This window comes from Colletes latitarsis, chromosome 6 (genome assembly GCF_051014445.1).
Source record: "Colletes latitarsis isolate SP2378_abdomen chromosome 6, iyColLati1, whole genome shotgun sequence".
Lineage (NCBI taxonomy): Eukaryota > Metazoa > Arthropoda > Insecta > Hymenoptera > Colletidae > Colletes > Colletes latitarsis.
Genome location: NC_135139.1, coordinates 18,112,015 through 18,135,539, shown reverse-complemented (window position 1 = coordinate 18,135,539; position 23,525 = coordinate 18,112,015). Strand labels below are relative to the sequence as shown.

Below are 23,525 nucleotides of genomic sequence, written 5' to 3'. Positions count from 1 at the left end.
GATACATAAAACACGGTAAGGATTATACGCGCCTGGCTCGAGAAAAAACTCCCCTTTACTACTAGGACTGTGTAGGCGGACTTCGACTTCCGGTTGGCAGGACGCGGTCGGATGCATAAACGGGTTGGCTTCCATTTCTACTTAAGTACGAGTATCGTTTTTTATCCTCCCGTTGGTCTTCCCGATTCTGGTACTGCTAAGAAAAACTTTAACAGTACGTTTTAATTTGTTTTCGATTTGTTGGACTTTAGAGTTTTCTTCTAAATAAAATCGAATGTTTCTGATAACTTTACTTCGACGTTCATCGAAATCTGGAGTTTGATATTGGAATGGTTTCCTTTGCACGATCAAACCAACGTTACAGGTGTCTGTTCAAAGACGAATTTTCGTCGACTGAAAAGAGACACCTGTAGAATATTTTGGACAATTTAATTTCGTAAAAAGGTCGGTGCGTAACGGTTGGATAAAGTTGGTTGCAAGGCGCCTCCATGGGGCGTCGAGGGAGGAAAACGCGAGGGACCAAGAAGCTCTGCAAAGTGAAACGTTCGTGGCACCCACGCGACCACCAGTCTAGATGAACTGTTTGTTGTTGCGTTTCAGTGAATTATGGCCGGGCCGTGGCCCTGTGCTACGGAGCCGTCGTATATTAGCGGCTGAAAGCCAGCAAATGAGATCCGGGAAACATTACAATTACCATCGCAAACAATATTCCGCCGTAGCACAGAGCCGAGAAAACGGTTATTTACAGCCCATTATATTCCCAGGACAAACCGAGGGAGGAGGCTGCCTGCACAGTGCATCCAATGAGACGTCCTTTTGCTGGACTTCGTGGGGAGGATCCTTAACCCTTCTTTAGTTTGGCCCACGGTAACTGGAGAGCTCCTAATTTTGCAGGGCCTTTGATTACGTTGTGTAACGAAATCAACAATCGAAAAGAAACTACAAAACAGTCTCTTTAATTCTGCTATTTATTAACTCAAAGCTCGGTAGATTCCTTGATTCAACTTGCAAGTAAGAACAATGGAAAAAAGTTTCCATTTCTTTTTATATACCAGAAATTTAATATTATCGTATCGCATTGCCCCTTTTTTGTACTCGTCGATGCTTTTTGAAATCTTGACTATAAAAATGAAACTGTTCGCAAAATTTTATATCCACGAACGCGTGTTCGAGTTGTGCTCTGTATAGGGACCTCTATATACGAGACATTAATGACATTAAATTCTTTTCCTCCCGTTTCAGTCTCGAAGTTTTACTTTCCTGGCTGTTGTTAGAACAGTTTATTGCCGGTGACACCAATTTTAACTCTGGGAGCGTAATTACGGACCCAGTAAATTACGCAACGCGTTTTAACTTCGAAATAAGAGTCACAAAAATTGATTGGAGTTTCGTTGCGACCGCGGACGCGTCAAGTAAGGCTAACCCAGCGAACGCAAAGTAATTTATTAGAGACACGATTGTACTCAGAGAATTAATATTCTGGAGGCGTAGTCGTGTCACCGGTAATAAAATGGCTTTTAAAAACCATTCGTTTTAATCGTTGATTCGGTCATTAAACGACCGACGGTCTCGACTATTTGCACTATTGTCATTGGGCAATGAAACGCCAACTATAACCCTTTCTTATGCAACGAAATACGAAAGATTTATATCCCGTTGCCGATGTTCATCGTTAACGTTACGGTTCGAGATTAATCTTAATTTTACTGCAATTCTGTTTGTTCAACGCGTCTTTCTAACTTATCTAACAGTGAAAGTTTTATGCAAATCTATCGACAGCCTCTTCGGTCCGACGAAACGATAATTCATGTATTTACTTTTTCAACGTAATGATTTACGTAACGATTTTGTTTGTTTTGTCATCGTGCAACGTTTCCAGCCACCGACGTATTATCGTTATAAATTCTCGCGCGAGGCGTCTAAGTTTTAAATCACACGGAATGTAGCGAATAAATGATCTCTCGCGCGCGGATTCGTAAATAAATCATTCACGCGAACGACGTCGTCGGGAGGCAACATTGTGCGTCCCAACGATCATATTTCTTTTTTTCACGGATTTTAGTACTGGCACCTCGGCTGCCGGGCACCCATCGCGTTGTAAAAAGTCGAGAAACCCGCGCGTGGGATGTGTTCAACAACATCGTGGCGGGGAAACACGAGCTTCGAGTTGTACTACATCATGTTCGTCTTTTAAACCCCTAAGGTGAAGTCGAAATTTTTACTTTCCAAAGTGGGAAACGATTTCCATGCAAAATAATCGAATAAAAGCATCCTCTTGGGCTTCATAAAAAATAAAATATTAATTACGTATTTATTTACGATGCAACAATCTATCTAAGACGTGCCCACATGTTTGCTCGCGACTAGATCTGGCATTAAAAGCGGTGCGTGCAAACGAAAGGCAATGAATTAAAATTCATTAACCCTTCGTTAGTCGCGTGGGTGACACGTGTCACTCCTACGTTTCTCTTCGTGGTTCTAAAACAGTCTGAGTTAGCGACGTATGGTCGCCAGTATCTTTCCAGCAGGGTACAGGAAAACGTTTTCTGTGTGAACAAACGTGTATATTTTTGAAAATTAAAGTTTCTCTGGATGGCGACTGTCTTTGTGAAGTCGTGGTTAATATATTATTTTGGAAGATATCATGAAAGTAATAGAAAAACTTTGAGACGTGAGAGATTCACATCGCTTGATCCGACAAGTAGAGTAAATGCATTTTAATCGTACCTCGGCTCCGTATCGAATTCAGCAGGAATTGCAACGCTACCGACAGTGAAACTGTATCTGGTACATAGTCAGCTACGCGACACGAAACTGTACCATGAAACTGGTAAAAATTTTTGTAATTAACATATCATCGTAAAGTACCATTTGATACACTAAAATGTTGCAACTAAAAATGACGAACGTTTCGTTGCAAGCTTAATTAAGTAGAAATAGAGACGAACCTATTTCATAGAAGTTCAAGTATATCTCAAAGTACTAATCAGATTTTGTTTCATAAAAATTAACGATTAACAACCGGCGTATCGATTCTAAGCGACTCGAAGCTTCGGTTAAACTTTTACCAATACCTTTCACGAGTCCAGTTAACACTCTGGATCCAGATCGTTTACAATGGTGTCGGTATAAATAGCTCCGGGGCGGTTCAATGCGTGATCAATATCGCTGACAATGAAGCCGAGATTGCATTCAGAAATTCGCCCCGTCGCTTTGGCGCGAACCTCCCATCGATATCGCGACTTTTCTCTCTCTCAGGTTGCCACCGTGCATTCTCGTTGGACTGTTGGATTTTCTACGGTGGATCAGCGTATCGCCGGAAATTCCAACGCTATCGATCGGAATCTCGAGATCTCGGGCAAAGGGTGGCTGCTCGTCGCGCCACGGCCTGGTCCGCGCAGAAGGAAAAGTCAACGTCCGGCATTAGGCGCATTCAAAGCGTTCCCTAATGTTTCACGCGAGGATTTATAACATATTTAGCGGGCTGTACCGCGATACATCGCGAGATAACGCCGGCGTCCGTGAGCGCGCGCGGCACACACACGCGCCCGTTGTTCGGAGATTTATGCGAGGCGCATGGAACGCGCCGTTGTCGCCATTGTGCGAGCATTAGGTAACCCGGCCGGTACTTCATCATCGCCGATATAATAAGGGAGAGAAAAAAGGTCGGTGGGACGAGCTGGAAGACACTACTGCCACGGGGGAAACGTTTCTACCGTGGCTAGTCCCGTGGGCCGGGGAATTTTTTAATCCTTGGTCCAGGATGTCGTGGATGAAATCGATGGAAGTGGCAGAGTTTCAAAAGACACGAGTCCATAGAGTATTTTAACGATTAAGTAATCGTTTAAGTTACATCGATTTGAAATCAAGTGATGCGGTAGTTTCGCGCCAAAACGTCATTTACATAGAAGGCAACCTAACTTGGCTTTTTGGCTTGGTATTGTGTCGTTTGTTTACACATGACTGAGAGACTTATATCAAAATTTCGGTAAAGTTCTCTTTTATAAACTTCACACGTTGCTTTCGATGGAAGGACCTGTTATTAAAGTGACTCGTCGATAAGACAATATTAATGATCGATCGAACACTTGCGAGAGAGCGTAGCCCTCTGCTGGCGAGCACCGAGACTATCACCACAGTTTAGTCAAGCTTATGCCTCGGAGTTCGATTTCCACGACCAAACTTTGTCCTGTGAATTAACCTATTCTTCAAATCCCTCTTTTAATATTCCTCGCTCCAGTAAATAAACCTCCAACAACTTTGCTCCGAAAAATTGAAACGTTCCGTAAGGAAATGCCTTCGAATCGTTTTTCCAGAACGTGGTCCATCTTTTTCGGAACTTGTTCGTCCCGTGTGTTTGAGAAGCACTGATCCAGGCGACGGTCTCTCGCGCGACAAACAGTACACCGTGATCGTGTACGCGCGCGAACAGGTAGCTCACGAGCAACAGGTTGTTGAACGCGGACAGTCCTGCTTCACATTCGACTAGCAGTAGTCCTAGCAAGGCCGACCGGCGCGGCGCCGAGAAGCGCTTATTAGAAAGTCCCAATGCACCGGCGGTATGCGATTGTTCGGCACGATTGTGTCTTATTTAGATTCCTGCCGCATTCCCGTGTTCCCTCTGACCGCCTCTGGTCGTCGGCGAACCGCGCCCGGCCGTTTTCAGCGCTACGACAAGCGTTTTCGTGACGCGGTACGATCGTAACGGGCCACGCGCAGCTCGCATTGTAGTCTAGCCCGGCCATTGTGCCGCCGTCCACCCGGGATACCTTTTCATTCTTCGATACGAGCCAACGGTTTCGCGTACGACGCGTACTCGATTGCCTACGATCACCCCACGACTCCCACTTTTCATCTCGTTCGAGACTGTTTCGAAAATTGTTGCTATTTGTTGCTTTTGGTTTACTTATTTTAACCCTTAATTGGACTCTCAATCTTAGTTTAGTTGTTTCTCTTCCCCTTACCATGCAACAGATTCTTTAAAATGTCAATTGTAAGTTTAGGAGCACGTGAAGATATTGAATTAATTTGAAAACTAAAGTAGGTGAGATTATGTTACGACTAATGTCAAACACAGAGTATACGATGCTTCTTTATTTTAGACAGTCACCACAGATTATTCTTCGATATTCTTCGCATACATTTTTGGCAAATTTGACAGACACGTCTCTTTAGTAAACACAAATGACAACTTGAAGGTTTTATTCGCCTTTCTTGTAGCTCTGTTTATGGACCAGGAATAGTACCTTCTTCAACAGCACTTGTGTTGATTTTTACCAAATTGGCAAATGGAAATGAACTTTTCTTTACAGCATTTAAAAAACAATGAACCAATGAAGGATTACATAAATTATTAATTTAAATTTGCGGATTTAATAATCCACTTAAGGGTTAATATGAAGTCCAATTTTCCACTAGATTATTGCACAAGCGATTCACTAATTTTTCGAAATGACAACGCCAATATTTCCCCCATTCCTTGCGTGAAAGATCAAAACTCATTTTGGTTGTAATCTCGAAAAACAGCTTGAAAGCGCGGAGGAATATTAAAAAAGGAGCCGAAGGATAATACGAGCAACGCGTACGGTAAAACTAATTTTCACGGTGCCTTGTTTTAATTATCAGAGAGACGTATTTCGGGGGAAACGAACGAAGGTTACTCGCGAGGGCCGCGTATATTACGGTTGTTTAATTATTTTACCGGAAAGATCGGGGTCTTAAATCTTCGTATAATTATTTTGGACCACCCTGTACATAATACTGTGTAAGAGTCTCAGCTCTGCCACGGGATTACTTCATTTACACTTTATAATCGTGTCGCGAATACAGTGGGAAAGGGCGTAAGATGACTAGTGATCTGGGATCGGGTTCCACTGGTTTCGAGGGTCGCTTAATTGAATTTAAGAGGTCCGCCCGTGACATTGCGCAAACAGAAGATCTCCGGGTGAGTTCCAGTTGTGGAAACAGGATTCGAGTTACGCGATTAAGGATTATCCCGTTGCCCTGCGAACGTGAATTTTAATTGTCTGGCAAAGATCTCATTGTTTATCAAAGCCCTTGTTAATTCTGGTATCGGTGCGTTTCAAATTCTAGTAGCTTATTTATTTTCACTGTTTAGAGGAAAATTATCTTGAATATTCTTGTCAGACGTTTCCATATGATATATATTATATAAACTATAATCTAGCATAGTTACCAAAATTAATTTATCAATTTTTAAATACTAATAGTAAGAGTGGCTTCCCACTGACCGAATCAGGTGCACCTGGCATGTAGCTGTTTAAAATCCCAGTTACGACTTCGAGCAATAAAACTGTTTCCTGTGTACGGGGTTTCGAATGGCCCTGAATGTTTAATTTAAGAGCGTACAAACGAGAGAAATTCTTATTTAGACGCTTTCGAACCACGAATGGAAGATAAACAATCGCTTCTTGCTCGTCGAAACTAAAAATTTCAATTACGGGATGAAATATTTCACGAGCAAATACCAGTTTTATGCTTTCGTTCGATGTATGATCGCATGATTGATCGTTAAGACAATAATTCATTGGTCATCTCAACAACAGACAAAGGAGTTTATCCGTTGTTCGAACGACCAATGAATTATTGTCTCAAACGTGTAGCTGTCTGATCGAATAAACGTCATAAATAAATTGCTGCGCGTTGGTCTTATTGGTCATCTATTATTCCAATAAAATTTTTCGAGGCGCTAGTTAGCGATGGGATCGAGCATCCTGCAAGTAGAACAATAACGCTTTCTTCGCGGTATACGCTATTTTAGCAACTGCAATGAACGTTCACTTTCTACTCCGTGAACTTGTGAAATATTACATATCAGTGGAGAGAGATCAAATGACTCGATACTGCTAAATATTCACAGAAGTATTTCAACTTTTGCACACGAAAATCCAGAAGCTTTTCTCAAGTGATATTTTTTAAATTGCAATGAAATAGTAAAGTTCGTTTTAATTATATCAGAACTCGACACTACTAAATATTCACAGAAGTATTTCAATTTTTGCAGACGAAAATCCAGAAGCTTTTCTCAAATGATATTTTTTAAATTGCATTGAATAGTTCGTCTTAATTATATTAGAATTTATATAAGTGATAAGTAATTTGTAGAATCTACTCGTACGATTATTTTCATAGCTAAAACGGTGAGAAGAGTTAAAAAATTAAATCATTAAAGATGCAAGTAAAGTAAAGTTGACCTGACTCGAATTCGAGAGCAGCGGAAGTCGATCCCATCGCTGGCTACAGCCTCTACAATGAAATCCTCAATCAACCCACAACGTTCGACGACGAGCTTCTCGTCGTCGAGTTTCGAGCGGCGTTTCTAGCTCGAAGCCCCGAGGAAGTAGCGCGGGCACGAGCTCGTGGGACGACGTTGATGCACGAGAGCGATCATTCCGCGTCGTAACAGGGCGGCGTGCTCCTCGTCGTCGTCGCCGGACGAAACGAACTGCCCGAGGAATCGGTCGTCGCGTTCTCCATAGACACCTCGCGGTACCGGGGCAGCTGGCACGAGTAAAGCCTATAAATACGGGCCAGTTTGCATAGCGATCGCCGTCCGAGATTACGATACCCGCGTTACGGAAAAACCGCGACGACGATCAGCCCTCCGTTCTCTCGACGCCACCGATGGTCCAGGAGGCTGCGCCCTTCCATTTCGAGGTGACGAAGTACTCGAACGGTGAGACGTCCAATCGGCGTCGCGGCGTAAATGTCCACCCAGGTAGCCTCACGTGCGCATAATACACGATCGTAAAGGATCCCGACGGTGAACCTGTCGACAGGCTGGTTCTCGAAACGCTGATGGGAACGGGGATACTCCGTAATAGAGACTCGATACCGAGGACAGGATGCTTTACGTGGAACGCGGCTGTTACACCGCGATTCTTTAGTTTTTTATTTCGCTTTTCCGGCTGGAGTCCTTTCTGAACGCTACAGGTCGATTCTAGAAACTGGAACACGCTGTACGGTCATGATTCTTGGAACATCGGAAGCGATTCGTTGATTGAACGTTTCTATCGCTTACAACTTGGGGGAACACTTAGAACACGATAACGTAGGTTCGTTTGGTACATTACTGAAGCATAGGGTCAGTTGCCCTAATATGGAACATGTCACTTTATTTGCAATGCAACTACGAAGGAGGACAATTGTTGCTCAAGGGCTAAAGTTGGAATTTTATCGATAGAGGAATTAGAGTCGCAGTAGTGATTCTTCGAATGAGATGTGATTTGTAAATTGAACGCTTCCAATTTGGAGGATTTCGTGTCACCTGCTGGTCATCTTCTTTGCGTTGTCCTCTGAGTTTCTAAAGACTTCGAAAACAAGTTGGAAGAAAAGACACGATAATCGAGTCACGATATTAGCGCGCATTAATTGCTTGGATGACTATACAAGTCGTTCGATGAAAACATCCCTCTCGAGCCCACCCATCTTCCCATTTTACCGTTCGTACTTCAGCGGTGATCGCGAATTCTGCGATCTCACGCGAACATAACTTCGTCATGGCCACGATATCGTCTTATTTTCATCTATGTTGCAGTTTTCAGCAACCGTTGCGTTCAAAGATTGTTCCAAAAGAAATTTTTATGTAGATAACAAGTAAAATAATAGATTGTTTCATTAACTCGTTTCTATCTTTAGGATAAGCTTCACGTATTTATAATATCTATCTACCAGTTGTAATTTTAAACACTTTCGATAGAATAAATGAACGTGAAAAGTATATAGAAAAATTATTCTTTTTGTCTAGGAGTAACGAAAATTTCTACTGTAAATAAATGTGATTAACTTAATAGTGAAAAATCTGAAATTGTGAAACTCAAAGGAAACAATAATATCTATAGTGAAAGATAAAGATTCATAAAAATACGAAAGCGCTTCATGGGAAGGAATAATAATGATCTTTGGTACGAACGCGGAAATCTTTGAACGATGGAAAAATAGCTTAAATCAATAGGATTGCTTGCGCAATGACAAAGATTGCGATACCAGGAAATTAGGAAGAAAGAGAGAGGGTGAAAGGTAAGCAAAGGGTGGAATCATCGTTTTTCTAAGGATTCCCATTCACTCTCTATTTCACTTTTCCCTTTCTATCTACAACCACGAGGCACCTGTTGCGCTTCAAGTTTCGAGTCGCAGCCGCTATGCGGTGCCACCAATCAACGATCACCTAATCGATTCATTGTCTTCGAAACCCAAATATTTTTTATTTATTCCAGTTCGAATCAAAGCTACTATTTTAAAGATCAGTAACACCCACGATTCTTTTTCCATTCGGTTCGCGAAAAGAATTCGTAAGAAACAAGATTCTTTCCATTTATAGTAACTGTGTGATAGAAATCGTGCATCTTCCAAACTATTATGTACTTTCGAATACAAAAATTTCTGTAATTTGGCGGTGGGAAGGTATCAAACTGATATCTTCGGTGGATTTCATATTACAAAACATGTAAATAAAATTTATTCTGAGATCTGAGGTTCTCGAGGTCCGAGTTCTAATCGATACTCATCCATATCTTTAACCCTTAAGTGGACTCTCAATCTGAACTGAATTATTCTACTTAATATTGACTTTTACCAAATTGGTAAATGGAAATCAACTTTCTTTTGAAGCATTTAAAAAATAATGAACTAATAGAAGATTACATATATTAAATAATTATTAGTTTAACTTGCAGAGGGTCTTAAATCCATTTAAAGGTTAAAATACCTACGCTTAATATTTCACTAATATAGAACCAAGTCCTTCCTTCGTTAAAGCGAACCGACCCTGCCTCGCACCCACGCCTAACGGTAGAATCGAGCCGTTCGACGACAAAAAGCCACGAAACATCGGGGTAAAAAGGTTGTGGCCAGCGTTGTCGTAAAAGAAAAAAGTGAAAGACGTCGGGGGACTCCTTCAATTAATTACGCGGCTCAGCGTCTCGATTTTATGTCCGTACCCGCGCCTTTTATTTCCCGTCCCGATGGAGGACGTGTCATAAAGTGGCGCGCCGTTTCCTCGGACGCGCGTATACGTCCCCGTTCACGGTGGAATTTATAGGTTTATTAGGCGAGGCGATAATACACAGGGAACGCGAGAGACCGGCGCCTCGCGCGGTCGTGTCTAGAATTTATTGGTAACGAAACTGGCCGCTTCTCGGTACAGCTGCGACATCCTGGAAACCTCGTTCGTCCGCCACCGGCTATTCCACCCGGGAAAAGGACGGAAAGAGGAGGGAAACGGCCACCGCCATTTTCGGGCCGTGCTCGTTAAAGCGCGTCGAACACCTGTCATTAATTACAACCCGCGCGCGATCCCTTAACCGTTTTCCCGGCGACGAAATTTATCGCGATCGTTCGAACTACGCGGAATCGCTAATTGTTAATCGCGAGGACGAGCAACGTTACGGCTCTGCGCGTTGGAAACGTCTCGATGATCGAAACCTGGTTTGAAATTACGGGGGGAAGGTGACCCTCGCGTTTGCAACTTTGGTCAGAGAGGCACGGGGTTATATTAGTAAATACAGTTCTTTATAGAATAGGGATATTAACACACTACTGACCGGGAAACGAGTATTCTCGTTTTAAGGCAAGTGTGTGTTTTTCTAGTGATTTCTCCGATAATACAAGACAAAAATTCTAATATTATCCATATGTAACTCCCGAAAATTTCAATGAAATATATTAATTACAAAAATACTTATCACACTTTTAGTATAGATATGTTGAAGGAATTCTATATTGTAAGAAATGTATATTAGTGTATATGTCTTAACCGAGGAACGTTGACACAAGAAGGGCGAATGGCATTCGGGGGTCCTCCGTCTCGGTGACTCTTTTGTTTATGATACTAAATCTGACCACACGCCTGTAACCATCCCTGACATCCTTACAATATCATTAAAAATACCCCTTCGTTAATGTGTTAATTACATTCATCATCTACACGAAATAACGAACTGCAACCTGATTTTATTGTGCCTGGTGGTCCATTTTCGATCGCTTTGTACAGAAAATGAATACAATTTTGATAAAGTAGACGATACGTATGTACTCTTCTTCGAATTATAAATATACAGATCTCGAGACTATTTCGATCCGAAGGGGTTGTACGAGCAGAGTCGCGAAATATTCGAAGGAACTTCTGTATTTGGAGGGTGTAGAAGGGGTTGACGCGAAATTGAAAGTCGAAACGAGTCCTCCCGGGCAGAAATTAGAGAAATTAGATTCGCCGCGGGACTCTTTCGGTCGAATCCGGGAGCTGTCCCTCGCAGGATCAGATATCGCCCCGGCCGAAGATTCACGCAGGGGGGGCGGCTCCCTCGAATCATCTCACAGAATCTCGTCTCGTTCGTGGTCGCAGGACGTTCTCTCGCGGCGGGGCACCGCCGCGGCGCTCGTATCCGCGCAGGAGCAGTCGTTTATAATCAGGATCAGCCGCCGTGTCCTTTTTCGCGTCTCCTCCCGCGGCACACGGGCCCACCTCCTTTCCGCCTCCGGACGTCCCGCTGGTCCCGCGGGTGCGCGTATCTTCCCGGGACACCGGGGACCCGGCAGTAACCTCTAATTAAAATTAACGATAATAAGGATCGCGAGGTAGCCCGTACGCGTTGCCTCCCTCGAACGCGGCTACTGTCAATTAGGCTGCGGTCGCGCGGACGCGACGTATCTCACCCACCCCGCGACCCTAACTTCGGAGGAATGGAACAGAGGGACTTTCAACACCACCATCTAGCTTATGTTTCTATCCACGGTACTACGAACGTTGATATTATCAGGCTGATGCAAGGGAAATTGTAACTATTTATTTTTAGAACACATCTTTAACGCGTTCACTGTCGGACGAAAACCGTGCAACTTTCTGCGAGACTAAAATTTTTATTCTAGACCATTTTAAGCTAATAAAATCTAACGTTCGAAACTTGGTATTCCCCTTTTTATTATTTGAAATTAAATCGTACGTCAAGGGGATAACACCGCTCGGTGAAAAATGACTAGTCGAACGATACAGAGTGTGAAACATAAACGATATTAGGGGGTTCGGTACGAGTCGACGGAGCCACGAGTTTTTCCTCTCCCCTTGCGGACGAGACGCCAGAGGGGTTCCCGACGCGTCGGACAATTAAATCTTTTTAATCGTCCCGCGTAATTGGACCGAATTAGCGATGCCGTCCATCCAACGGCGGATCCCACTCACTGATTATCGCTGGTCGCCCGGGCCAAATAACAGAGAGATAAAGCAGCATCGGGACGGCCCGGATGGAAAAGAACAAGAGGAATGGGACCGAGGCGGCCAGCGAAAGAGGGACTCTAGAGCAGAGGGGAGCACTTAGCTGGAATACGTCCCGGTGATTATTGGCCGTGATAATGATCGAGTCGCTGCGAGTTGTCTATGGCGTGATTGCAGGTCGCAACAGTGATCCTTAGGCCATGTGCGAGGGTGGTTATTAAGAGCGACCGGTTCCAACGGAGAGCATCAAGGACCCGGATTAGAGACGACCGAGCCTCGCTGCGCACGGTTGGTCGCTACGAATGCTCCGCTTTTCTATTATATATTCTACTTGACATCAACCAAACAAATCAGATTTATTCGATCTTCCATCGTTCGGAAAGAACGATGCACAAATACACGCGATTCTTTCTCCCAAAGTGAATAAATCAAAGAATTATATCAGATATTTTAGAACTCCCACAGTAAAAATTCCGAGAAAATAATTATTCCAGAATTTTTACTCGCGATCATTCACCGTAGACGATAGATAAAACTATAACGACGACGGAGGAAATATTGCCCGTACCAAAACCTTAATTTAAGCGACAACTGCGACAAAACACGATTTCAAGCACGTCGATCTATTCCTTTATCGCGTCTTCCGTCATCGTTTCGAAAGCAGCTGCATTCCACGGCAATGCCACGCTGGGTTTTTCGAATGCAACGCGCCGCGCGTATTCTTGTTTTATGCTGTCGTTATTGCCGAATCACTTCCCACTTGAAAAATTCTCCATTGACTGAACGGTGAAGTCTGAGCTATACTCTGTCGTGAATTAAAACTTTAACAGTAGAAATGCTATTAATTTAACGACGGGCAATTACGATGAATTGTGCAAAATACGAAACGATCTCTGCAAATGAAAAGCAGTTATTTTCAACTACCGTGGTTATCTCTCAAAGTCATCGAACGTCGGAGCAATTAAGTTTCCATTTTGCTTTTGCGTCGGTTTTTGAAACGAAAAAACTGGCGAAGGAAGTGCGTTTCTCCAGTGATAATATCGTGGACCGATAGAATAGTAAAGAAACACGGTTACGCGTTCTTTGTACCGTCCGTGGCGAACGTATAAACCTTATTAATAACCTCGCGTCATGAAGAGGATGGCAGCTAACAACAGCAACTCGCTAATTCCGAGCAGGATTCGCAGCCAGTGTTTACTCGTTGATGATTTCCGAGGGGCTGAGATTCTTTCCGCTGACGGGGGTATTTAGTTGGACGTATTTACCCCGAGGAGACAATGTAATGGGTCAGCAATTAGACGGGGAACGATTAAAACTGGCCCTTAATTGGCCGCGGTAGAGCCTCCCGAGGGATTCACACTCGCGTTCTTTCATCCCTCTTTGTCGATCGTCCTTCTTTGCCGGTCTGTCCTTTATTTTCCCATCGATCCTCTCGCTTACTCTCGCCTTTTCCCCGTCCGTTCGAACAACCATCTTCTCACCGCCTCCGCCAGCCACCCTGCGGCGATAAATCACGCGAGCTCATGTAAGTAGTAACTAGTAACCAATTCGTGTTTGTACGACTTCTGTGAGATATTAGCTATTACAAAGACTTATGGCGCGGAACCACCCTCGCCCTCTGGCTACGAAACACAGCAATGATCGTGATCGACCTTGATTAATTGCGACGCGGGGATTCGAGTTTGCTGTTTCAATGAACGCTCCAGTGATAAACCCGAAAAATAATCAACAAAAAGAGATATAATCTTTGCCAAATTCGGGGCTAATCTCTTACAAGTAGGGTCAGTTGCTCTAATATGGAATAGATTCCTAATTTGAAACACTGCAATATTAAAGAATTGTGATCTGTTGCAACACGTGGTTGTAAAAGAATATTAAAGAAAATATCGCAGCCTGAATTTTTGCAAGATAATCTTTGACCTACATGCAAAATAAATTGAAAGATTGTGCTCCTCATGAAACCATATTCGAAGCACACCTTCCTGATTGGATTCAGATGGATATCTTTACTAATTGATTTAAACATTTTATAGAACACGTTAAGCCTTCCAGAAATGATCCAGTTCTGCTAAATTCGATATATTATACTATTCCATGAGCCTAATATGGCAAATGGGGACCTTAGTAAACAAACTAAACATTTCTTAAACTGTTATTATATTTTAAATTTGACTATTGCCAGTCAAAAGAGCATAAAATTTCCTATACATTCATAATATTTAAGTTTTTATAAAAGTACAAGGTTTTACTATTTCTTTACAACGTTGAAACAATGTTTAAATAATTTTCGATATTATTCCCTTGTCGAGCCTCTTTGTTTATCTCTTTTCAACCGTTCTCTGGTTTCGTGTTCGCGTTACACGACCAGGAGCAAATTGACGCGACGGTTGTTCGCTTATGAATTCATGCAAATATTATCGCGAAAATACCTATAATAATCTCGGCCCGCAATCAATTCCTTTTTTCCTGCCTATTGAAACCCGGGTTTTTTCCGCCTTCCGAGTCCTTTCCGAACTATTTATCATGTTTTGTCACGCGAAGACTTTGCTCGCGCTTCTGATCACCATATTCAAACACAAACAAATTTGTTTTTCGTGGAACGACCGGTGGTTTAAGTAGGTGCGACGAACGAGCCGAGGAAATTATGCGTTTCGCCATATTATATTCGTGGTAATTACATTCTTCTCGCGGTATTTTATTTACAAGTTCCTGGCACGGAAGATTAATTCGCCGCGGTTGCGACAACGCGATCTACATATCAACGGCACGCTGATACTTTATCCTATACCACTATTAAATTATTTTTAAATATCCTCAGTTCCATGGAAAAAAAATCTAGAATATACCGGAGAGCTGGAGAGAACGTGTCGATAAAATTCAGATTTGGTAATTGGAATTTTTCTAATTTACACAGATTTCTCGCGGTTTTAAGATAAAATTCGACACAAAATAAATTAGTGGAATATTTTCTGGAGCGTTCTATCAATTTTTTACAGTGGCAAATGCATTGAGAGAAAGACGTGACCGCCTATGCGGTCGTTGAAGTCTCCGGCGCTCGTCCGAGTGGCAACGCTTTGGCCGTTCCGGCGAGGCGGTCGCAAATTGCTCGCGTTTTCCTTCGCGTTTCACTCCGGGTAGATGATCGTGTCTCTGGGCAATCCGCCCGGGGCTCCATCCCCCCGGCGGTCGGTGATTACGAATTTCTAGCTTCGTCGTTGGAGCTTCTGCCGCGTACGAGGACGTCGAAATCGTCTTAAGCGGTAAATTACACATATGCTAAGTGGGCACGATTCAAATTATTATTATCATCGTCATCCCTCGGCCACGGAATCGCTCTTCCGAGAATAATTACACGCGCTCGGGGACGTGGCGCATGCTAAGGCCCGTCTCTCTGTTTTCGGGGCCCCTTCCTTTTGCTCCGTCCTTTCCTCATTTGTATGCGATTTGGATTGGCAGAGGTGCGCATGCATCTCGCTCCGGGGTACTCCCGACCGATTTGCCGCCCCTCACTGGACTCTCCCGTTCAAGTTTAAACACTGTTTCAACGTTCTTTTACTCGAAAAATATTAAATAACCAGCAATTTTAAGAGACTTTTCTTTGACGAAGCGTTTCATGAAAATTACATTTACTTATCTTTGTTAGAAAGTGAGGAAAACTTTATACAGAAATCCAGTCACACATTTTTTTTAGCATTACATTCTAAAACCCAACCTAAGAGATCCAAACGTTACGAATAACAATAATGAAAGAATCAAAGATCACATGTAATCTTCGTGCAAAATATAGCCACGAGCAGTTCTGTGTAAACAGAAACTAATACGAAGAATAGGATGATTATTCCGTTAAATTGTGTACAGTTTAAGTTTAAAGGACGGTAATGATAGTGATCGATATAATTGTCGGAGATTTAACGGCTAATGCACGCGAATGAATTTTGAGGAGGTCCGGAGAACCACTGTCGAAATGATAGAGTGCACAAAGCAATTCCCGCATTCGAGCCCGATTGGAGGCGATTCTCGTAATACGTTATTAATTTGAATAACCCCGCGCGCGATGAATTATTTAAACGACGCGATTAGCCTAATGTATCGCGCGTCCTCTTCTATTAAAACACTCTTTCGACTGTGAGCGTCCCGGTTCGTGGCCGATAGGCGAGACCGTTTTTACGTGATTTCGGTTACGGTCCCGATCCTACGGTTCTTCCCTCGATTCTTTTTAATTGCGATGCTCGATTAGCGAACGAAATGCAAGGATTCTTCTCGGAACCGTGGCCCGACTGATTATTGTTATTACCTTTCGAACGTTGAACACGTATCGCGGAATCGTTCCGCTCGATAATTTCACATTGATGGAATCGTTCCGGGGCACGTGCCAATTATATCACTCTGCTATTTTCTCGTAAACTCTTTTCTTTGGATAACTTCGTCCTTGTTCGCTTAGGTACGATGACTCGTACGTACGTCTCAGACAGGTGGCCCTCCACAGTTGCTGGAACCAAACATCGTGCTACTTATGAAATTTTTTTTTTTGTTATCTCTTTTCAATGCTTGGGGTTTTAAGAATGACCCCCAAAAATATTAAAGTAAAATTCGCAAAAATGACAAAGTTACAGAAGATTTAGTAGATGTAGAAAATGTAATATGAGTAATGCTTGAAACTAACTGCCCTTTACTTCGGAACATTCGTTTGAAACTCTTTTATTACTTCTGCTGTGGTAAAGGTTTGTAAAGTAAAGTTTATGCCAATAAACCACAAACGATCGACGAGCTAAAAAACAATATTCTAACCGCCATTACGGAAATAGAACCCCAATTATGTAATAGTGTAATAGAAAATTGGATTAAACGAGTGGGGCTCGTGAAAATAGGCGTTCATTTGAATAACATTGTGTTATTAATGGTACGAAGTGAATTTTATATTAAAATATTTCAAATAGTTTGTGTTTTATTTCAATTTAATGATGTGACGCTCAATTTGGATAACCCTATGTATTAAAATCGACATATTTTTAAATTCTCGATGTATTCGTAAAATGAGTCTATTCTTTTTCGTCTTCATTTCCTGTATCAACAAATTGAAATAAAATTAAATAGTATACGTACAAAAAATTGTTTCACTATTAGCTAAATATTATTATGTAGGGTCCTGAGGCTGATCACGATGAACAATTTATTTGTCAACACTATGGTACGTCCATTTAATTGAAAAATATTGACAAAAGAAATAGTAATTATCGCGTTGGAAGTTAATCGAATATTTCCAGATAGATTGGTTGCAAGAATTCGAAACCCACCCCGTTCGAGTGTCCGACGCTGATTCCTGGCCACGACTCGCAAGGCCCGGGGACCACTGGCCCTCCCTCGCGCCGAAAACGTAACATTACCGCGAAACCGTCGCAGCTCGAGGGGCATTCCTGAAGCCTGTGCAACGGTCGCGTTACGGGCCTGCCAGGGGATGGCATTCCGATCGTAGGTGGTACCGAAACAGGGAGGAGGGGGCACGGCCTTTGTCCTCGGGGACCACGAGACGCGTATCCGCCAATTAGGGATCCTGGCCCGCGGTGAGGATTTCAAGAACATTCGCGAACCGACAGAGAACCCGGAGTTCGTCGAATCGACGAGTGCCACCGCCTAGGAATTTCGTGGGTGGGTCTCTGCACCCCAAAAACGCGTGGCCCACGGCGCCCAGCGGGCCAAAATCGTCCAAAAACGGGCAGAAAACGAAGCATAAATTCCTAGTTTACGGAATATTCCTTTGTTCTCCGCAATTTAGTAGAAAACATTAGTATAGGAGTCGAAGAACTTGTGAATTTCCTTTTGGAGAGAAAGTACACGTCGAAATAAAATTTCGATCGAATATTTTGACCCCTTCACTTACAATTATTTCCAGAAAATTTTTTAAACATATAATAGTTAATTTTGTTTAAATTTATTTGTACAAAAAATGGCCACGAAAAATTTGTTAATTTTAATATATAAGACATGATGACGAGTCAGACACGTCATTGTATGATAAGGGGTTAATATCACTTTTACCTTTTCGTTGCAGGAATTAAATTTTTGTGGTTGTCTTTTGTTTTGAGGTTTTCCTTTCGACGATAAGTAACAAAGAAGAATCGATTGCTTTATCACGATTACGAGGAACGAAACATTATACGAGAATAAAGTGTTCTTCGACTTTGGGATACAAGCGACCCGATAACCCCGTAAGAGTTAACTCGACGAATTGGCTGGTCCATTTTCTATCGGTTCCAATCTTCTTCCCCCGCGTCGAGCGTCCATTAACTTTCGGACCGCGCGTTTAATATCCCGTTTCGCAATTTCGTATACAATGTTCGCGTTTCGTCAGCCGCGTTAATTCCTCGGCCATACATAAATTTCTTCCGTTCGAAATTGCCGGTTCCCCCCCTAGGGCCAGTGGGTGCTAGTAATGAGGGCAAATCTCGTTTAACGTTTCGTAAACTAGAACTACGGGTTCACGGAATCGGTGGGCCCGGCGCGTAAAACGCGCGGGTGGAAGATTACATGATTGCCCGGTTATTATGGGAAATTTTCGAAAACTTCTGGTCCCGGTACCCTTTCGACAACACGGGGGTTAACCTCTTTTACCTTTAATCGCGTCCATTACCGGAAATTCTGAAAAACCGTTCCTCGATCCTCCTTTGATCGCACCGACTTTGTTCCACGGAACGCGTATTAGATCGACGCTCGAAAGCGACGATTTTCCGAGCGTTCGAAGAAACGAAAACGGCTAGTTTTATATTTGTAAATTTTTTAGAGTCCTCTATGTGTAATGGCGGATCTAAAACAGCTCTTGAAACGAACGAAGCTGAAAAGTTATTATATAATATTTATAATGTACGAATCTGATCGCGATTCGATCGAAATATCGACGACTACCTGGACGTTGCGAACAAACCACGTGGTTTAATAACGTAAATTTTATTGTTTAAATTAGACGTGACAGTATTACGTCGTATCTACAGGAAAAGTACAAAGTTATAAGTTACGCTATATGTATATCATATATATTATAATACGATAATCGTACGAGATAGCGAAGAGATTTTTACTTTAGCGTTTTACGAGTTTCGATGGGGTTGGTATCCGGATGGGGAGGTGGGATCGTAGTTTCGATAAAGAGTGCAGAGGGGGTGTGGGAAACGGTTAAGTGGAGGACGTGAAAAATATAAAAATAAACGTGAATCGACGGAAGCAGCCACGACAGAAGGCACGACAAATTGCTACACGGAAGCGGACGCTTGCACGCTCGGTTTCTTCGTTCGTTCGTTCTTCCTCGATTCTCGATCGTTAATTTCGCGAGTCGAACGAATGATATCTTTACGTCGAGAACGCAGCGAAGAGATTCGATCGTCCATATTCGGGTTCGCCGCGTCCTTCCTTTCGCTGCTTCTCGCGTTTCTTCCCGATTTCCTCTCTTCAGCGTCGAGTGCGTGTACGCGTGTGGTTTTCAGGTGCGATTATCAGAATGGAAACAAAACGAGGAGCAACACGGACGTCGTCGACGACGATCACCGCGCGAAACGTGTGTATGTACAAGAAAAGACGAGTTTCGTTTCGTGATCTCGAGCAGCCCGAGGCTTCCGCTCTTCCGGGTTCACGGTTACTTTGGCGATTGCGACAAGCAACAACTTAAACCTACGTTTTTTACTCCATGTTTTCGATGACTTATCCAGCTAAGAACGTCGCTTCACGGTCGGTTCTGTCCTTCGACGCTCGGAGAAAATCTCGTTTCTCATCACCTTATCGTTCTAGTCGGTAAAAAATAGCGATTAATATGAGCATACGTATATGTTGTCATGATCCTCTTAATACGAGTAGGTATCTATATATTATAATATGCGTAACATGCGAATATTTGGCGTGACTTCGGGGATCGATGAGACAGGGACGAGTATTGGGAGAAAACACGTTGCTCGGGTAAGTTTAAATAAAGGAAAAAGAAAAAAAGAAAAGAAATGGAAGACGAATATTAAGTTGGTGTAGACGAAATGCGACGTATAGTGTCCTCGATGAATAGGATTGACCTTACAAACATAACGATGTAAATAATTTGTTCGGAGGTTCGATCATTTTTAGAAACTGTGTCTTGACCTGGAACGAAGTCTGCAAAAGAAGCGTAAGTGTAATTAGGGGGAAAGAAAGACTTAGGTTGAGAGTAAAGGAGACAAAGACAGTGTCGATTAATGTTTGCTTAGTCGAAAGGTTGACTCGAACGTCTAATCCAATAGGACTCGTAATTTCTTCCAGGTCGAATTTTTCTTCTTTTCTGCGATACATGTGGTACACGATCTTAGTTTCAAAAGCCAATCGAAGTTAAGTAGATCTATACTGCTTCATGAAAAACGACTGGAGAAAAGAAACCGTATTTAATGTACATATAAACACATACACACATATCAAATGTGTACGGTAGAACCTCGATCATCGCACGAGAGCCTCGTTCGTTGCAGCGACAAGGGGAGGAATTCTCCAAGCAACGAGTAAGTTTAGGGATAATAGCAGGGAAAGCTAATATTTATTTTGTCGTTTGCCTCGATTATCGCGGGAATTTTCCAATAACAGAGGTTCTACCGTATAATAAGTGGCCACACAATCGCGTGTCAACGAATCTGATATTTCATTTTTCTTTCATCCACAGTCGAATACCGTGTAGAGTTCACTTTCGTTATAAAAACATTTCGTGTGCACCAGCGTAATACGATCAACTTAGTAGAAACGATAAAAAATGTAAAAGAAAAAGCTACAAGCTAACTGCTCGATTGATCCAGATCGAAAAATTTACAAATGTTGTTAAACGTAAGCCTAGGTGTATTTGCAACTAAGAGTGACAAGAAATTAGCGGGGCGATTACGCTACGCTAACGTATGTACATCGGGGGCAAACACGATCGCGAAAAAATTCTATAAAAAAAAAAGGAATACAAACAAAAAAATGGACACCGCGAATCTACGAGAAAACTGTTCGTTCCGAACCCGATTGGTTAGTTCGAAAGCCACGATGCTTGCAAACGATTCAAACGATCGAACTTCCGTCCCGTGAGACGGACTTCCGTTTCTTCCGCAGTCTTATGATTCCTACCAGACTGTCGATAAATGATCGAACATCACGATCGACGTCGTCTACGCGAAAATGCACTTTCATTCTTGCCCTTCGAGACTCCCGAAGCGTGTAACATTTGCTCAGAGTAATACGTTACTATATTTTTCTCTTTCTCTCTCTCTCTCTTTCTCTCTCTCTCCCCGCGTGGCTGTAATTGTTATCGCGAGTTAACGTCACGCGTTGCATCCGATTACACTTTCCGCCACGTTCGCGCGTACCAGCGAGATTTCAGGAAGCTTTAATTGGTCATGGTTGAATTATACGCGAATACATGAAACTTTCTTCCCGTTTGTGTGTTACGTCGATATCGCTCGCGATCGCTCGTTCTCGTCTTCGACGCTCGTCCGGCGTGTTTCCGGCAAAGGATTTCTAATTTCCCTCCGATAAAAATGTATCGCGTGTACCTGGCGATTCACGGCGAAAATTTAGTCACGCGTTTCCTACTCCGTTAATTATATACTTCACCGACCAGCCATCGACGGATTTTAACGACCACCGTATCATGTACAGAGAAACGTGCAAATTTCTTAACTAGACAACAGTTTAGAATCTAAATTACACGGTGTTTTCGTTCGTCATTTATTATTGCAATGAAACTCTTCTCCGGTCGGTGGTTACGTCAATTGGCGTCCCGGTGTAAATATTCGTTACTTACTTCTGGTTTTTAATATGTAATTATTTAGAACTTAAAATCGTTTGTTCTTCGTTATTGCAAGTTCAAAATAGATTATAATTACCTATTTGAGAGCTTCTTCCTAGGAAACGCTCCTAGCAATGGGCAACCCGATCCTCGCGTGCGTTATATTTTAAAAACTAATAGTGAAAAGCGAGTATTTTTTACTTGAGAAAGTTCCAGTGACCTTTCTGGAGGCCGTTAAAGTTGCCGGTGGCGTTGTTAAGGTACGCTATTGCTTCTCTTCTCGCGTGTATAAAAAAAGGGTCGTAATAATGGGTTCGTCGGAATCAGAATAGAGAAACGAACGATCGCGACCGTCTTAAAAATGAAAACGATGAGCACGGATGACGAGCGAACGGCGTTCAGCGTCCTAAACCGGTGGCAAAGCCCACAGAGTCGCTGTTTTGTCAGCCGAGGTACTGAGGAACGAGAATTCCGTCGGATGCCATCGTCCGGAGATTACTTTGTCCTGGTGTTGGGCGACCACCACGCTAGGCAAGGGCATCGTCAAATCACCTGCAAACATACGAACAAACCATCGTTACTCAGAGTTGTGCAAACCATTTAAAGTCTCTTCGAGAAACTTGTAAGAAAAATAAAAATTGCATCGCAATTGGTAGAATAAAATAATAGAATTCGAGTCATAAAATGATATTCTGACCTAACGAACAAAAACTTACACGAGTGTTCGTGGTAAGTTTGATTTTATTCGTATATTTGTTATTTGGATAAAATTTTGCACATCTCTGATTCTACGTTTTCGTGTGTTTCGAGACAATCCCAGTGATTCTTAAGGGGGGAGAAGACTCATGTAAAATGATAAAACGAGAAGCGATATTTGACAATTGATTTTGACAAATTTATTGCAAGAGTTCAGAGTCGTGTATCGTCTTCAATTTTGCATTTTTTAAGGAGGATTTTAGTTCATACTAAATTTTTTATTCTAGATCAAAGGAAATAAATGCTACACTGCACGTCGATCAATACCATCGACATAAGGAATAATATTTATTATTTATTTCATCCAAAGTCGATAAAACGTAACGAAAAAAAAATATTTGTTCCTTGAAATGTTGAAGAATATACGTGGAAAGTGGCGAAAAGTTTCATTAAACCCTTATGCTGTAAAAAAATTGTCAAATAACACTTTTTGTTTTACCATTTTACACGAGTCTCCCGCCTTAAGTTTGGCAATCTATGGATTAATTAATGCTCGAACTAGACAATCGTTGGCGCTGCAGGGTGATTCGAGAAAAACTGTCGTTCGCGAATCTATTATAATGCCATTAGCGAACTTTACTGGAATTTTCTTCGATGGGTCGGGCTATTATACAGTAGAAAGTTATGTGTAAATATATTTTAAACGCGTCGACCCTATTTGCGACGCTCCTAGTAAAATGTAGTGAGAAGCAATGTTCTATTATTCGAAAACATAATTTAAAGAAAGATTGTATCCTTGAAACCTGCGTAACTCGAGGAGTTTTAGGATTTTTGAAG

The 23,525-nt window shown here is 42.4% G+C and overlaps 1 protein-coding gene across 5 annotated transcripts in view; it reads right to left on the bottom strand.

The window, feature by feature from the left end:
• Nucleotides 1-19,161: 19,161 nt before the first annotated feature.
• LOC143343064 (WD repeat-containing protein 47) overlaps nucleotides 19,162-23,525 on the bottom strand; it is a 102,825-nt gene continuing 98,461 nt past the window's right edge. For all 5 annotated transcript variants that reach the window (XM_076767584.1, XM_076767580.1, XM_076767582.1 and 2 more), the window contains exon 11: nucleotides 19,162-22,544. In XM_076767584.1, coding sequence (XP_076623699.1) covers nucleotides 22,399-22,544 — 146 coding nt within the window. In that variant the 3' untranslated portion in view covers nucleotides 19,162-22,398. The remainder of the gene's footprint in view (nucleotides 22,545-23,525) is intronic.